Source organism: Vespa mandarinia, chromosome 12, assembly GCF_050613455.1.
Source record: "Vespa mandarinia isolate Hongniang chromosome 12, ASM5061345v1, whole genome shotgun sequence".
Lineage (NCBI taxonomy): Eukaryota > Metazoa > Arthropoda > Insecta > Hymenoptera > Vespidae > Vespa > Vespa mandarinia.
The window spans coordinates 1,321,687-1,338,417 of record NC_140821.1 but is presented as its reverse complement, the minus strand read 5'-3'; the positions used below and the strand labels follow the sequence as shown (position 1 = coordinate 1,338,417).

Genomic DNA, 16,731 nt, shown 5'->3' with positions numbered 1-16,731 from the left:
TATTTATTTCCTGTAATTAACAATATTTTCTTTTTTGTCTTTTGTCATAATGTTAAACATAACATTTCTTTATCACAATATTAGATTAAATTTTATCGATCGAGAAAAGATCAAGAGATCACACGAGATCGGTAGATACGAAGGAAGAAAAGAATGAAAGAATAAAAGAAAGAAAGAAAGAAAAAGAGAAAGAGAAAGAGAGAGAGAGAGAGAGAGAATCTCGTTGGCCTCGAGGCGATCTCTTCTAAGAGGTGCGAGCGATTGGTGTGGTAGTCTACGGGGACAAAGTGAAAGTAAGATTTTGCTTTCTATTCGTTCTCTTAGCAGTGAGGGCCGTACCGTGGCCGCGATCGTATGTTTAGAGAACAATGTACGCGTTCGCTGTTACAAATACCTGAGAAAACAACAAAAGAAAGAAAAGAAGAAAAAAAAAAAGAAGAAAAGAAATTATCTCATTTGCGAAATCAAAATTAACAGGCAGCCAAGCTGTGTGACTTCGTTCGCGGGATGTACTTAATCATGAAATTTACGTTGATTTTACATTGAAAACGGGAGTGAACGAGATTTGAAAAAAATTGGAAAGATTTTAAGGGATTCAAGTTTGGCGGATGATGAAAATGTCGCACCTAGCAATTCCACCATGCTTGTTCCTTCTTGTTGTCTTCTTTCTTGTCGGCACCTATTGTCAACAAGGTAAGCATATTTTAGTGATCTATGTTTATGGTATTTTTATTTTTTCATTTAATTATAAATTTTATTACTATCGTTAAAAAGTTCCGGTTAATTTAATTATTGATCGATCAATCAATTATCCCATTAATTATGTAAGCGTACATAGTTATCCTTTGAATAGAATTATAACGGAATATATATATATATATATATATATATATATATATCGTAATCATAAATGGCGTTTTAAGTATGGTTCTGTGTTAAGAAATAACTCTCGAAGTTAGGTGCTCTCAAGGTTGGGAAAGTCTTAGCACATGCATTCTTTATGGCGAGTCGGATGAAGAAATGAATAAAGGCAAAGCGTGAACGAGATCTCTAGCAGCGAAAGTAAATGCATTTATATGCGTATACATATATACGTTAGGTGAGCGTGAAACATACCGATGAGAGAAAGAGAGAAAAAGAGAGAGAGAGAGAGAAAGAGAGAAAGAAAGAGGGAATCCATATTCTGTTTAAGAAAACAAAGGGTTTGAGTTCGTGAACACGTTTGGTGCAAGGAACGATCGACGACCGGTCGAAGGACGATCGAAAGGAGAACGGTTACCGTTGTTAACTTATGTATATATGTATATATATATATATATATAAAATTTCATTCTTTACGCATTGCACGATTCCTCGCTCCTTTTTTGTCTAAACCGTTCCGTTATAAATTCAAGTCCCCGATGTCTTCCGAAGTCGCGCGTGGAATAATCAAGTATTCCACTCGCGAGGAAATTAATTTTCTAGTCGACCAACTGAGGGGAAGAAAGTCGAGACAAGAATATTGCATATGCAATACAGATAATCTACTACTCGATCATGTCCAATTTCAATTTCCAATTTCTTCAATAGTTGCACGGTTACATAGTTCGATTACGTGTCTTCTACATTCGATACGTTCCGCTTTTATTATTTATTCCGACATGCTTATTATTATACATTGTAAGTAAGTATAGATATAATATGTAATAATATCTAATAATACAAGGCCATGGAACAATTCCTTTGAGTTATGAAAGCAAATGAGATTCAATTATATAGGATGAACCAATTGGAAATTGATTGTTTGAAGATTTTTATAGTCGTCTAATATATTATCACCTATGTATCTATCTATCTATCTATCTATATATATATATATATATATAGATTAAATTAATGTTTTCTTTGAACCAAATTAGAGTAATCAAGAAAGTTACACGGTTCGTTATTCACGCGTATACGCGCAAGCAAGCATTAGAGTTTCTATGCGAGCATTGAAATCTCCATATCGCTCTCCATCATACCATTCTCTGACGTCTATCTCGCGAGTAATATAATTGTGTCAGAACATTTTTCAAAAGAATCCATTGAAATTTGTTTTGATCGATAGATTATACTTTCGTAAAAGAATGCACATAGATATATTGAAATTGCAAAATAATATTTTTGCTCGATAACTTTCCCAAAAAAATTTCATTGAGCGATATGTAAATTTTGATACATATACATATATATAAAAAATATATATCAGTCAATTAAATATTTATTACAAACAGATATTTATTATCTCGTTTGTACTTTCAGAAACTTCTCAGGCACGATATAAGTTCTCACAACTTATACCGACGAACTCGGTGTACGAACATCGAGAAAGTGGTGTGCCTTTGGAATGGGGTAAAAAAAATGATACATCATTGTTACTCCGTTCGCTCGAGGAAAATAACGTCATGGATATGTCACGATTGAATTCAAAGGAAAATACAGAAGAAATAGAAGAAGAAGAAGAAGAAGAAGAAGAAGAAGATGACGTAGCCGATGAATGTGATTACGAAACCAATGCTAAATCGGAAATTCCGTCTGATTATATTAAAGAGCAATCGAAATGTAAACGACCGATACACGAACGTAATCCACTTTCAAATGTCGAGGGTCTTCACAATTCTAGGGATCACGAATACGACGAAAATCATTCGACGAATCAGTATGATTCATATTATTATTACGAGGATTATGATAACAACAATCGATCGCAATATAAAACCGTAGGTAATGTGGTTTTAATTTATTATAATAATTCATTGATTGAGTTCAAAATATTTAAATAGATTCTTTTCCATTCGCATTCTAATTTTTATGTCTATAGACGCAGAAACCGTCGATTATGCGGATTTCGAAACACACGACGTAACTACTGAAAAATTGACAGAATTAAATAATCATAAAAATCATCCTTTCATAGACGAAGAACTTATAAACGAGGACAAAGAAGAAGACGATTCGATCTCTACAACAAATACAGATGCTAAAGAAGTGACCTCGATGGAGGGTAGCAATAAAAACTTTGCCTTTATGGAGCCACCTAAACTACTATTATCGTCATCGGATGATTCTGATGAATTAGAAAGTCCGATCTTGATCGGTGAAGCTATTGTATCTGTAGTAACAACAAAAAGTGTCGTCAATGGAACAATTTCTATTCCAACGAGCACACCAACACCAATGACTACTGAACAAGTAGCACCACCACCGTCATTGACCAAAGAAAAATCTATTGATGATCGAATATTAGAAAGTACTACGACTGAGGATTCCAGGGTATTGGCTTTTGTACAAACTAGTCGTAGCATAAATGGTGCACGTTTTCTACCATTTCCGGTGATAGACCGAGTCGTGCGAATAAACAATGATGCTGCAGCCATGACCCCAATAAAAAAAACATTTCCACCTCCAGAATCAACGGAAAGCATTATCGATAAACTTGACAGAGTGCAATCTGAATTATCAAGTGGTTTCCTTGTTGGTGGCTTTAGAACAGCTGGTAATGCATTGCAGTTGGATGTTTTAAATGATAGAGATCGTACAAGTCGTCGTAAATATGTTACATCTACGAGCGGTAGTAGTATTACTACTACTAGCAAAACGCCTATTATTAGTAAATTTGTACCTAGAAGATATAACGACAAGAGATTTGATCGTACGAATGTTAACAACTCTTCTGAAGGGTTCTTACATGATTCTGATTCCAATGGGATGATTACTAGTACGGCACGAGCGAAGATAGCCTTCAAGTTAGAAAATTATATTATTATTATTATTATTTACGATGTTTTCTCCTATTTCTTTTTCTATATTCATCGACGCGATAATTTATGTATTTTAGATGGCCTTCTGGAAAAACTACAACACCATTAAATTCGGATGAAATAAAGTCTACGACTCAGCCTAGTACAGCTGCTATTAAAAAGACCAACACACAAATCATCTTTCAAGATGTCAAATCTTTCTTACCGCCTGGATTTAAATTATCGAAAGAAGATCGACAGGAAATAACAGAACGTAGTGCTCTGAGCGATATCTTAGCTAAATCAAAGGTTGACGTTTCTAAACTTTTGCCAGCTGATTATAATAAAAAGAAGAACATAGAAGAAGAAATAACAGTTGCTAGTGTCGATTCATCGAATAAGTTTACTACAGAAAAGATATCCATTCAAAATCTTTTTGCCAATTCGAAGTTTGACGTGACTGCTTTGTTACCTCGTGATTATACGGAAAAAGTGACTAATTCATCAAGCTCAAAGAACAATGAATCGAGTGATTCTAATAATAACAATTCGACTTTAACGAGCACTGAACCGACTACAGCTAAAGCTGGTGGTTTGAAAATTGTATTTCCTAGCAGACCAGGTGGACGAAAACTTGGTCATAAAATTACAACTCCTCAGAGCCATCGAATCGATGGACTTCCTGCAATTACTCCACGTATACAAAAGGGATGGCCAACTAGGTGAACATTAATAAACTTCATTAAATTAAATAAAAGAATTAAATTAAAAATTTAAATGAGCTATAAAAATAATCACTTTTCAATTTTAGAGCTACCACTGAGTTTACTGGCTGGCCAACTCCATCTACTACTCCAATCTCAATCGAAAAACTTTTGGAAGTCGCTAGAACTGCAACGGATATTTCTGTGAACATGTCAGTCGTCGAAACTACAAGTGCCGTTTCAATAACGTCTACGACAACTACAACAACGACGACACCAAGATCAACGACTATTGGAATATGCGAGGAAGAGTGTGAAGTTGCTGGTACTATACGGATAATTGGTAATACTATTTGGGTACCAGAGTTACTCGATCGTAACACTCAGGAATGGCAGCAACTTGCAAACGAGATTGAAAGAGATGTAAATTTTTACTAAATGACCTTCTTTCGTGATATATATCGATCTTCTTTTTTTTCATAACTGATCGTAATTATATTTTTTTAGATGAATTTCGTCTTTTCAAAGTCTACAGTTTTAATGAATTGGTATAAAAAGATAAGAATCGATTCGTTCAGGTACGCAATTATAAATATTGACCCTAAAAAAATGCTTATTTATTGAAATTAATTTTTCCCTTGTCTAATTTTTCAGTCAAGGTAGTATTCTGGTAGACTTTTTCATTGAACTCGTGAACTTACCGCAAAGAATCAACACGCAAGAATTGAAAGTAATATTTCATGATTCTTTGAGAACGTATAATTCAAGTCGTTGGAATGAAACTAAGGGGAAAGGAGATATGAAGTTAGGTGTATTCACGATAGATCCTAAATCTACAGATTTCGTAGGTAAGTGAAATATCGGGTGTATAATTATTATACATGTGTTACGTTACATTATTTTTTGTTTAGTGATACCTAAGCTTCCTTTCTCTAATATAATTGAAAACGAAGATAGATTAATACCTCAGTGGGCAGTTGTTATGATAGTCATTGGTATTGGAGGATTATTATTCATTATAGTATTCGGTGTTTCCGTGGTAAGTTAATTAGATTAATTAATTAATTAATAATTAATAGTAATAGTTATCTTAAAGTTCAATATAATGAGAATATTTTTTGAAATTGTTAGCTGGTCAATCGTCAAAATGGTTCAAAGTTGAAACCCTCTGTGTCTACTATTTATGAAGATGGAATTGGAAAAAATATATTGGGAAATTCACATGCAACATCGTTAAATAGATCTAATGATTATCCGAAGCAAATACATACAATATGGACTGATCCAGATGTCTCGTGGAACGATAAATCATTTGAATCGACGTCTAATAAGGTATGTCAATGAAATAATTTTTATGAAAGTTATGTTACACGTAAACATATACGTAATGAGTATTGCCTATCATTAGGAGCATACCCAAATTTAATTCAAATAATTATCCATTAGATGGCGTTCAACAGTATGACAGTCGATAATCGATATGAATAATCGATAACAGAAAAATCTACATATTCTCCGTAAAGATAATTGTTTAAATAATTTTATCACTTGTTTATACTTTGTACAGGTATTAGTAGACAGATCATTTCAAGAAGGTAAAAAATATAACCTCCACGATAGTTGGCGATCTGAATGGAATGGATATTATTCTAATCCATCACACGGAAATGATGATTACGGCGGCTATCATCATCATCATCATCATCATCATCATCAACATCCAGATTGTGATACGAATTTTTAAAATTGATAACAATAAACTGTTATCTCTGTAATTTATAAGTTAATTTATTCGTGTAAGTATTTACTTCAGACAATCATTACCTTAAGTAGGTGTAATCAATATGATGCAGTACCCATTAATATGAAAAAGGATTACAAATTTATATAGGAAGGATACAAAATTATTATTAATATTTATAAAAAATTAAAAATTAATATTTTTTTTCTTTTAATACGTACTGCAATTATCGTCGAATAATAAACTTTAAATATAAAAAATTTGATTTTTCTACTCTAGTCAAAATAATAAATTATTTTAATTTGTAATTATAAAAATAATTAGAAAAAAGGAACATATATCTTATTTTCTATTGAATGGACGATACTACTTACGAAAGACATAATCCTGAATAAGTACGAAATAATAAAGCATCAGAAGAGAGCAACGAGAGTAAAGATAAGGAACATCATTTATTTTGGCAATAATCTATCTGGCCATGTTAGATTCATGAATATTGAACTCTTTGTTTCTTTTCGAATTTCTATTTGACGTCGAAGTAAGCATAAGAGCTTTTGATATAAAAACGATCGCCTAAATAACATAAAAAATTATAAAGAATTATAAAGACTTTCATCTTTCATAAAACAAACAAAAAAATATTATTGAAAAATCTGTAAGAAAATTACCTATTAGCAGGCTTACAGATTGTTAAATGATCCTGTGGAATTTCAAAAAATTCACCTACACCAGGATCTGTGAATGAATAATCTTATGAATAATCTTGTTATACAAGAAATAAAAAAGAAATAACTTAATAATAATATAAAAAACTTCACCTGCTGAATTAGGAGTGACGAATTGAAATGGAAATTTTAAAGCAGTTACCAGGGTAGATTTTGTTTCACTGAAACTCACAATATTTATAGGATAATCGTTTAACATTTCAATAAAATCTTTGTGCAATCCAAGAAGATGCGGTGATTCTGTAGAATAGAAATATAGCGTATAAAAATTAGTTATGCTTTCTTATAAATATTTATATTGTTTTTAAAATAATAATTTACCTTGTCGTAATTCCTGCACCTCTATTGATGGCCATAAAAGCATTTGTGTTGCTTGCGTTAATGCAGCTATGTGCGAACCACGATGTGGAGTACTATAAAATACTATACCACGTGTATTTTTGCATATGTTATGCTTATCCCCACTTTTCCATTCTATACAAAGTTAATAGTATATTGTACTGATATATATATAAAAAAAAAGCAAAGTATTTACTTATCATTGATCTTTAATTATTCACCTTCGACGAGCATTTTTTTAACTAATAAACCACCCATCGAATGACAAACCCATATTATTGGTCGTTTTCCAACATCTGCTATCAATAATTTATTAATATATTCATTACTTCTTTCACTGATCGTACTCCTAAAAGAATTAATAAACGTTTAAATGTAAATAATATTTATATAGATATCAAATAATGTTTATTATTTACTTTAAGCTCTCTATTGGACACAAAGGAGTCCACATTGATAAATTTGTCTCATAATTAACACCGAGAATTCGAAGATATGGTACATCTCGAGGCAACCAATCCATTGGCCAACATTGTGTTCTATAAATTTTATCATGCTCTAAATCATTCATGCAAGCATCATCTCTAAAAAAAAAAAACATTGATTTTTAAAAAAGAATTCACATTATTTTATTATCAATAATAATTTGAAATAATTTGCAATTGTTAAGAAATATTCAAATGAAAATTATTGTATAATGACCAATATTTATAATACATTACCCTTTACAAGTAAATGGACCAGTTAATTGATAATTAATATTTACAGGACAATCATCAAGTATCACCTCGTAATCTCTGCCTAATTTTTTCCATGCACGTATTTGCAAATCATAAGCCAAATCTTTGAAAAATTCTTTGGGATAATCACTGATCAAAGTAGACATATGACTATTTTCATGTTTCATATTAATAGGATCTATATTTATTACATAAAAAATCACACATATTATACAAAATTGATGTAGGACATTTTCTTCTAAATTAATTATCCATACCAGTGACAAACCTTCGTATTTATATGTATCATTATTTATATCTCTCTGTCTCCATGTTACAAATACTCCGCCAAGTAAACCATGCAAAAAGATAACATCTAGTTTTGATGTTGTATCAGTTCTATGCAATGGATGAAGAAGATATACATGCCTATGATATTTGATATGTTTATTTTTATCTATATCTAAATTTGCTAAAGCACATCCTGCAGGTACTGATAATCTTATATCTTTATTCTTAGACCATGTGACTAATATACTCAACCAACCTAAAAAGAAATTGATGATATTAAATGATTCTCAGTGATAACAAAAAAAAAAAAAACAGATATTTTATTTATTTTAGTAATGTCTAACCTGATCGAAAAAAATCATCTAAATATTCAATGTGAAGTGATATATTAGAAAGTATATTGGCAAGTATTATACACATGTCAATATTATCACTGAAAATTTTATAAATTAACATAAGTATCTGAAGACCATTGGCATTTACAATATCTGAAAAAAAAGCAACAAAATCATAAGAATATAGTAAATAAAAAATATATATTGTTTAATGACAACAATCAATTGCTTAATCTTTTATACCTTTACTATACTGTTCAAGAGAGGAATGATGATAAATTGTTTGGACACAGTTTTGAAGTAATTCTTCATTCCATATAATTGTTGGAGGAATTGCTAAACCCATACTTGGTAAATCATGTTCAAACATTAAACCATCCTATGACATATATTTTATCATAGATATATTATTCTTATTTTGTATTTGAAATTTCTACTTACTCTAAATAAATCTCCAAATTTTTTCTGAAGGAACTGTGTGAGACATGGATGTAATTTATTACATAATGAATTTAAATGTAACAGCATGTTATGGACTTTCTCAATTACATCCTGTAAGAATAATTTATATTAAGTATTATTTTAAATGTTTATGGAATCTACATATACAAGAGCTATTAGTCTTTTCAGCATCATATGTAAAGCTAATATTATGTACAATTTACATACATGCAAATTATATTCCATATGAAAATAAGGTGGTTTTAAGAAAAAGCGTTGATCAACATTTGGTGTACGTGCAAGAGCAATAGCTGTCCTAGCATCTAACATCTGTGCCATATTTTGATAATGCCAATCTAAAAATTGTTTTTGTTATAAAAATTTTTTCAAACAAAATATGACAGCTATTTGCTGATACTACATAGATAATAATCTAGAATCTTAACATATATATATTTATATATACATTACTTATTTTTATTTTTATTTACCTTCTAAATAATTTAGAGAACATAAAGCTGTCGCAGCTCTTATTCTTTCATGTTCATCACCAAAACGAGCTACATTAAAAAATGCATATGCTAATTTTCGATTTAACATTTTCCATCTCTCTGTTATAATATCAACCATTATAGGTACAATATTAGTTACATTATAACTGAATCTAACTAAAATATTAGTTACATCATGATTATCTGCAGATTGTCTTTCTGATGTATATTGATTTTCTTTTTCATGAAATGTAAAGATATCTAAAATAAAATTATTATAATAAATTATTATATTTAATATTATAATATAATAAAAGACAGCAATTTATGATAAGTATGATATAAAAATATTATGTTGAATTTTTACCTTTGTATTGAGGTTTATCAATATATATGTATGATTTGCGTGTTTGTTCTAAATTAAGAATATCTGTTGTTACAGTGGATCGAAGAATCTGTGATGTCTGTCGTAGTTGATATAAAAACCAGCAACCACTATATAAAATATGATTAAAAATATAAAAAAAAAAAAAATATGGTAAAATAACATTTATTTTATTATCTTAACCTGAATAAAGTAAAATAAACATACCCTATGAATACCATGCAAGTACCACTTGATATCAAATAATACAAGCATTTTTTGTAAGTTCTTAAACGCATTTTATCAAAATTATTATTAGATCCAATATTACAATATTATCAGAAGATATAGTGCGATTTAATCGACTTCAGTTTTATCGTGCGTCATGGATTTTCGTCGTCATACTTGTGTGATAAAACAGATAAATATTTAATATTTTAAACATATTATATATAAAAAGAAATATCGAGATACTATTGCGATTTTAAAATTTAAATTTAAAGTCTAATATTAGCCACTTTTTACAATATTATGCTTCTTTCAAATCATTATATCAAAATATATAAACTATTATAGAGTACTTGCAAAACTAACCTTAATAATAATATTTGTAAATATAACACTTTATAATTTGATAATATCACTCGAATGACTATCTAAATTCCATTATCTACGATATGTCATTTACTTACACTAAACATATGAGATTATAAATATATATACACGCAACAATAAAATGTTATTTTTTTTTAGAGATAATGTACGACTAATTTTCTCGATATGGCACCGCTCACAGATTTATTGTCCTGTAGTATAATCGGTAAGTTTAGAATTTCTATATATAAGATAATATATATATATATATATATATTAATTATAAAAAACAAATATAAATATTTAATACGTATTTATTCTAAGAAAATAATTTGAAATGATTATTTTTAGAAAAAGATCACAACGGGGATATACTTTGGACATGGTCATATCCTACAGTCTCAGAATCACAAAAAATCATTGTCAAAAGAAAATGTAATTTAGGACTTGAGCATAATTCTCCGCAAACTTTTATTTGCGCGAGACATGGTCAAACTTGGTTTTATTTACACTGTAGTGAAGTATTTGATTCTGACAGATTGCCCAAGGTAATACATACATATATATATGTATGTGTATTAAAAGTATATGATAAAATAACCAATAGATAATTTTGTTATTAGGTCAAACAATTTGCATTAGTTTTATTTGCAAAAGATTTTAATCCACAAAAGTATGAAGTACTGTCACGTGTCTTTAGTAAAATGTATTGCAAGACAGGAAAACCAACAGAGATTTTACAATTATACCTTTCCGTCTTTACAAAGGGATCATGTTCGACTCAAGAAAATGGAACATTTGTGTCTGATGATTTTAGCAGTCGTACAATAATTAATACAAATGTTAGAGAGTTAATAAAAACATTTGAATTAGAATCGATTTTAATATATACTGCTCTCTTGTTAAAAAAAAGAATAGTAATATATCATCATAGCTTAGAACAATTACTTAAATGGATGAAAACTTTTCCTGCTTTAATGAAACATCGCAAAGTTGAGGAAAATTTATATCCATGGATAGAGTTGGTAAATGACGAGCTACTTGACTTGAAGGTATATATGTGTTACAAAAAAGATTACTATCTTTTTATGATTTAAACATTGAAAATACATGATTTTGTAGAAACAATCATACTATGTAGCAGGATGTAGAAACAGTGCAATTTCTTCAAGGACAGATCTATATGATTTATTAGTTAATATACCTGCTAGAGAAATCACTGTTGCTCCACATGCAAAAGGTAGAGAAAAAAGTTTTCTCAGTTTCTTTTTTCTATGGAACTTATAACTATAATCTTTGTTTCACAGAGAGTTTCACTATGACAAAAACGCATAAGGAAATAGCATTGTTTATGGTACAACTATGCGAAAATCAAAGCAATACAGAATTACAAATAATATCCGAGATTAATGAAAAAACAAAAGATTTATTAAATCAATTAACATCTTTGGCTACCACCGAAACGTCGGATGGAAAAAAAATGGTGTCGATTCAGGCATTCAAAGAAAAAGACTTACCACAAGCCGTCGAAAGTTTTTTAATTAATTTAGCTATAGCTGAAAATTTATTCATATTGTAATATATTTTTTGAATTTGAGTTATGCAAAACCATTACGCAATTTTCCAAATAAAATGAAAATCTTTATGTAGGTATTAAATCAAATAAATTGTTACAACTGACATATAATATATAAAGTATATATTTCATTTAGAATGAATAAACAATTCCACATTGTTATAGTTTTTTCGAGAAAATCTAAATAAATTAACAAAGACTATTGACATAAATAATGTTGCTTTGTTTCGTTCACATCGAAAATGTCACGTTTCAATTGCGCGCTCAAATAAATGTTTTTGTAGCGCGCGAAAATTTGAAATTTGTTTGAAGCAAATGGCGTTATACGCATGTGTTATATGTATAATTTTTTTTTTTATAAAATAACAAATAATTAACAATTCGAACAGATGATAGAAGAAGGATGTGATATGGTCAACCCGTGCTAGGCAAATTTTATAATAAAAAAAGATTAATAATATATTTTTTAATCAAAAACTTATTACACAAGCATTTTTAGTATACAAGATTTATACGTATACTTCGGCTGTTATGAATGAACTCATTTTTTCTATGAATTCAAAGTATTTTATGCGTATTTCTTTGAATAAACATTCATATATTTACAAAAATATATAAAATATATTAATCCCTAAAACATTTCAAAACAAATACAAAAACGTTTACTATCATGCAAATATCCGAGTGCAATAATAGTGAAAAATTTATGTAACTTTTTTTTTTTAATTAAAAACAACTTTTAAATACTGTCGCCTGCTTACTAATATTTCATAATACTGACAAAGATAATAAACAATAGTATGCGAATATCAGCAATAATAATTAATTAATAATAGTAAATAAGAGATTCATATTATCGAATCGAAACTGTTAAATATGGATTACGATTTCCAATCAGTTTTTGATATTGCCTTCTTTTCAATTATCTCTTTTTTAATAAGGAAGCCACATCAAAAACTGATTATTTAAATCCTTCAATTAAAAACGCTCCCTAACGACCAACTTCGAAAGACTTTCGAAGACTTTCGAAGTAGACTATTACGAGAAAATTTGATTAATTTCTCGATAATTTCGATGATTCCTTATTCCCAGTGACTTGTTCAAGTTCAATACCATCATATTCAGGAGCTCCAGCATTATCATAGTATGCGTAATCATAATCATTTTTTTTCCCTGATTTTGATCGAGCAGTTGAACTGCTAACGAATCTGGTAGTGGATGTGAAAGGTCTAGCCGATCCACTGACGTACGTGCTACTTCGAGGAGTTGTATTTATTGACGATGACTTTTGAGCGTTACTGCTGAAGCTGTTTGGATTATACGTGGTTGCACTAGCTTGTCTCCTGTTTGAATAGAAAAGAGAAAGTACGGATAATGTAATTGAATGATGACATCGTTAAGAATATTGTAATTGTATAATAAACATAGACACGCGTCGACCTACCTAGGAACAGGTGTCGTAGATCTGGGTGTCTCAGCCAAATGATTTATACTCGCAGGACTGAAACCTATACCTACTGAAGCTCTTCCAAAATCGTAATTATCTGTACTAGTCTCAATATAATATTTGCCACTGTTCGAGCTCTCATAATTGGTGTACTGCGTTCCCTTTTTTGACGTTTTTGTACTGTCGTAATATTGGGTAGAAGATTTGATCGACTGCTCGTTCTTTTCGTAATACTGATTGTTATCCGATGATTGTTGACTGTTATAGCGATCGTTGCTTCGAGAAACCGATTGTGCCGGACTGTTGTCCGTGTGAACATACTTTTTCGTTGGTGGACTATAGGTAGTTGGAGCGTAACTGCTTCCTGCATAATTTGTGAAATATTTCGAGGTGGTCTGACTTGTTTCTGATGTAGTGGAACTATGCCCATTTCTATACTGTTCGCTGGCACTGCCATAATTATTGTCATAGACTGTAGCAGCAATAGTTGTTGATTGACGGTATCCTCCATTATTACCGTTAGCACGTTGGACGTTATAATTTTTCTGATAATTTGTATAATCACTCGCTTGATAATTCGTGCTAGGTAATGCAGTACTGGACTGTGTGAACTGTCCACCATTGTAAGGTTGATATCCGTTTCTGTTGCCATTACCATTGTAATTCGTTGTCCTTAATGTAGTGCTAGGTGTATAAGATCCTGAATTATCCTGATTGTAATTGTTGTTCGTGTTGTAAGTATTGTAAACCGTTGCCTTGGCGGTAGAACTTGATGGTTGGTAACTGCTGTAAGAATCTTGATAATTCGTGTTAGGTCGATAAGTCGAGGACGCAGTCACGGTATATTTTTGAATATTCTGATTTCTGTTGTAGCTCTCTTGAGGTCGAATTGTGGAAGATGAACCGGAGGTAGTCGATCGTTGATTGTAATTGTTATTGTTGTTGTTGTTGTTGTTGTTGTTGTTGTTGTTGTTATTGTTATTGAAAAAATTTCCATTATAATTATTCTGACTATTATAAGTCGATGATATTGCCGTGCTTGATACAGGATAATCGTTGGTGTTTCCGTTGTAGGGTTGTTTCCTACTCACCTTTCTGATACCCGTCTTCTTTTTCTCTGTAGTCACTGTTTCATCTTTGTAAGATCTTTCGTTATCATAATTATCCTCTTTATTTGTCCTATGGTTATAAAAACCAACTTTGCTATTACTATGTAGAACTTCTCGATTATTGTTGTTGTTATAATTAGCAGAAGAAACTCTATTGAGTGCATTTGCTGATGATCGCACTGGATCATTGCTTTCACTTCGTTGAAGATTATCTTGAGGTTCATCATCGCTACGTATTGTATCGTAATGCGGAGATTCTAATCCTGAACCAAGTCTGTACAAATCAAAATTATCGCTGGCGTAATAAAGAGTCGCAGCTTCGCAATCTACGTCATACCAATCTGCACACGTTTGACTCTCTTGATCGAAAGCAGTATCATTTGGACATAAAAACCTGAAAACGATATGTAATTTTATTTAAGTGTTCTTACAAGAAGATAGAGAGATAGAGAAACTCACTTATAATCTTGGATACTGCCAGATACAGAAACGCAAACGTGAAAAACTTGACAATCTGTTTCTGGATCAGCATAATAGCTACCAACTATTTTGTTACGACATGTAAACGCAGTTTCCGGCATGTATTGCTGAGAATATCTCGGTGGAGGTCGTTGAAGAGCCAATGTTGTACCCCATAATATAACCACTGAAATCCGATGTAAGATTGATGAGTGAACGTGTCAATTTTATAAAGATTACATTGTTAGATACATATGCTTAAAAAGATTTACGATACGATAGTCTCAACGGATGAAGATGTATCCTTCCACTAGTAGATTTAGAAAACACAAGTATCCAAGCAACTACGATAAAGAACACGCACAATCCTGATATTAAATGGTTCGCTAATTTTTCGTCCTCGTTATCATCAATGGGAACGGAGTTGATATAGTACGTTATTTTTATGAAAGCTTTAATTTTTTTTTTACAGAACGATGAATCTCAATATACCAATATGAACTATCGTAGTAAATCGTAAAGCAAATATTCCAGTAATAAAAATGATAAAATATCCTTTTTCTTCGAACGTACCCGGAAGAATAAGAAGGCATGGTCCTAAAGACTTCATGATCGTCTTCGTTGAATTCGTATAAAGTGAAGATTTTTGCAGTCGATGATCACCTTCGTGAACGAACTCTTAAAGACGACTGAGGTCTTGCCAAGGGAGTTCTGTGACGGAGATGTGCGCAACTTTCTGAGAGGATGGGATATCAGGGCCCGAGGATGGTAGTAGGGGGCCGCCTCAGGTCTAAGAGAGAATGTACGCGTATGTACGTATATAGGGGAGAAGAAGAAGAAGAAGAAGACGTAACATAGCGTTACGTCACACCACGAAGCTCGTCCACTAGGAATAGTAAGAGCAGGGAGCTCATCTGCACCATCAACAAGCTTATTTTAGATGCGCATTGGCATTCCCTATAGCAAAATAAATTTTTTCTCTCTTTTTCTCTTTCTTTCTATCAGTTGCCTTAAACGGATGTTATCGATTTCATCGAAGAATAAATCGAGGCTTTCATCAGATACCGTCTGAACCAAGAGATGCAAATGAGTACGATTAAATTTTTTTAGCTCCTTAATGAAAATGCTACAGTACAATTATAATTGAAATACATAACTTGGAAAATGAACACTTGGACTCATTGAATACGAGATACGGATACATAGTAATTCAGAAGTCTATTACTCATCGTAATAGAGACATGTCCTTGGCAATTAACATCGTATTAGGCCTCGAAAACTGAAAGACCTCGGGGAAAAAGATTCATGTACTTTGATTTGTGGTTACGTTCAGTGTCTTGCGAAGATCGAGGTCGTCTCATGAGAATTGAAATTTTGCAATCCGATCTTCTACGCATCCTCCTAACATACCACCGTTAATCTCAACGTAAAGCATTTAAAGAAAGAAGAAATAGATACTTTGGTATTTGTGAAATCTTGCTCGACATGCCTTCTCTTCTTCAATTTACTAAAACTCAATGATACATTTGTCACTTATTCAATCTATTTTTATTTGTCATTCCCTTATCCATTAACCATTAGGGAGATATTGCATCATAGTTACACGCTACTCATAACGGTTAATTAACGAGTAAG

General features: G+C 31.1%; 4 protein-coding genes across 10 annotated transcripts; 2 read left to right on the top strand and 2 right to left on the bottom strand.

Moving 5' to 3' along the window:
* The first annotated feature begins 551 nt into the window (after positions 1–551).
* LOC118448944 (uncharacterized) lies at positions 552–6,659 on the top strand. 3 transcript variants are annotated; one of them, XR_014982827.1, is made up of 11 exons: positions 552–693; positions 2,284–2,745; positions 2,843–3,767; positions 3,860–4,483; positions 4,573–4,888; positions 4,973–5,043; positions 5,120–5,313; positions 5,377–5,504; positions 5,597–5,797; positions 6,033–6,261; positions 6,531–6,659. XR_014982827.1 is itself a non-coding variant. In XM_035882910.2 (10 exons), exons 1-10 carry the CDS (start codon positions 609–611, stop codon positions 6,207–6,209), a joined length of 3,087 nt encoding a protein of 1,028 aa, XP_035738803.2. In that variant the 5' UTR covers positions 552–608; the 3' UTR covers positions 6,210–6,380. The 3 variants fall into 3 exon arrangements, 2 of the variants coding, with proteins under 2 accessions (XP_035738803.2, XP_035738802.2); XM_035882910.2 differs by lacking the exon at positions 6,531–6,659 and having other exon boundaries at positions 2,939–3,767; positions 6,033–6,380; XM_035882909.2 differs by lacking the exon at positions 6,531–6,659 and having other exon boundaries at positions 6,033–6,380.
* On the bottom strand, positions 6,641–10,731 carry LOC118448945 (protein SERAC1). Of its 2 annotated transcripts, none has more exons than XM_085660663.1 (16): positions 10,604–10,731; positions 10,140–10,315; positions 9,915–10,042; positions 9,548–9,808; positions 9,285–9,412; positions 9,057–9,167; positions 8,859–8,994; positions 8,625–8,768; positions 8,279–8,536; positions 7,993–8,188; positions 7,690–7,854; positions 7,492–7,619; positions 7,253–7,405; positions 7,025–7,171; positions 6,875–6,941; positions 6,641–6,779 (listed from the first exon to the last, which is right to left on the bottom strand). In XM_085660663.1, the coding sequence occupies exons 2-16, from the start codon at positions 10,208–10,210 to the stop codon at positions 6,659–6,661; spliced, it is 2,214 nt and encodes a 737-aa protein (XP_085516789.1). In that variant the 5' UTR covers positions 10,211–10,315; positions 10,604–10,731; the 3' UTR covers positions 6,641–6,658. The 2 variants fall into 2 exon arrangements, with proteins under 2 accessions (XP_085516789.1, XP_035738804.1); XM_035882911.2 differs by having other exon boundaries at positions 10,506–10,704.
* LOC118448948 (DENN domain-containing protein 10) lies at positions 9,956–12,531 on the top strand. Of its 4 annotated transcripts, none has more exons than XM_035882926.2 (6): positions 9,956–10,085; positions 10,665–10,731; positions 10,857–11,053; positions 11,129–11,557; positions 11,628–11,745; positions 11,813–12,531. In XM_035882926.2, exons 2-6 carry the CDS (start codon positions 10,692–10,694, stop codon positions 12,082–12,084), a joined length of 1,056 nt encoding a protein of 351 aa, XP_035738819.1. In that variant the 5' UTR covers positions 9,956–10,085; positions 10,665–10,691; the 3' UTR covers positions 12,085–12,531. The 4 variants fall into 4 exon arrangements, with proteins under 4 accessions (XP_035738819.1, XP_035738817.1, XP_035738816.1 ...); XM_035882924.2 differs by lacking the exon at positions 9,956–10,085 and adding an exon at positions 10,106–10,192; XM_035882923.2 differs by lacking the exon at positions 9,956–10,085 and adding an exon at positions 10,244–10,318 and having other exon boundaries at positions 11,813–12,530.
* Positions 12,532–12,652: 121 nt separating this feature from the next.
* On the bottom strand, positions 12,653–15,962 carry LOC146872631 (uncharacterized). Its single transcript, XM_085660664.1, has 4 exons — positions 15,670–15,962; positions 15,097–15,283; positions 13,526–15,031; positions 12,653–13,424 (listed from the first exon to the last, which is right to left on the bottom strand). The coding sequence occupies exons 1-4, from the start codon at positions 15,704–15,706 to the stop codon at positions 13,136–13,138; spliced, it is 2,019 nt and encodes a 672-aa protein (XP_085516790.1). The 5' UTR covers positions 15,707–15,962; the 3' UTR covers positions 12,653–13,135.
* Positions 15,963–16,731: the final 769 nt, after the last annotated feature.

Coding starts and splice junctions, on each gene's coding strand:
- LOC118448948 (XM_035882926.2), top strand. CDS start 10,692: ATGGCACCGCTCACAGATTTATTGTCCTGTAGTATAATCG. Junction 11,558..11,627: donor ACGAGCTACTTGACTTGAAG/GTATATATGTGT, acceptor ATGATTTTGTAG/AAACAATCATACTATGTAGC. Junction 11,746..11,812: donor TGTTGCTCCACATGCAAAAG/GTAGAGAAAAAA, acceptor TTTGTTTCACAG/AGAGTTTCACTATGACAAAA.
- LOC146872631 (XM_085660664.1), bottom strand. CDS start 15,706: ATGAAGTCTTTAGGACCATGCCTTCTTATTCTTCCGG. Junction 15,284..15,669: donor ATGCCTTCTTATTCTTCCGG/GTACGTTCGAAG, acceptor ATCGGATTTCAG/TGGTTATATTATGGGGTACA. Junction 15,032..15,096: donor GGCAGTATCCAAGATTATAA/GTGAGTTTCTCT, acceptor TATCGTTTTCAG/GTTTTTATGTCCAAATGATA.
- LOC118448944 (XM_035882909.2), top strand. CDS start 609: ATGATGAAAATGTCGCACCTAGCAATTCCACCATGCTTGTTCCTTCTT. Junction 2,746..2,842: donor ATCGCAATATAAAACCGTAG/GTAATGTGGTTT, acceptor TTATGTCTATAG/ACGCAGAAACCGTCGATTAT. Junction 5,505..5,596: donor TAGTATTCGGTGTTTCCGTG/GTAAGTTAATTA, acceptor TGAAATTGTTAG/CTGGTCAATCGTCAAAATGG.
- LOC118448945 (XM_085660663.1), bottom strand. CDS start 10,210: ATGCGTTTAAGAACTTACAAAAAATGCTTGTATTATTTGATATCAAGT. Junction 9,168..9,284: donor ATATGGAATATAATTTGCAT/GTATGTAAATTG, acceptor TTATTCTTACAG/GATGTAATTGAGAAAGTCCA. Junction 8,995..9,056: donor AATTTGGAGATTTATTTAGA/GTAAGTAGAAAT, acceptor TATATGTCATAG/GATGGTTTAATGTTTGAACA.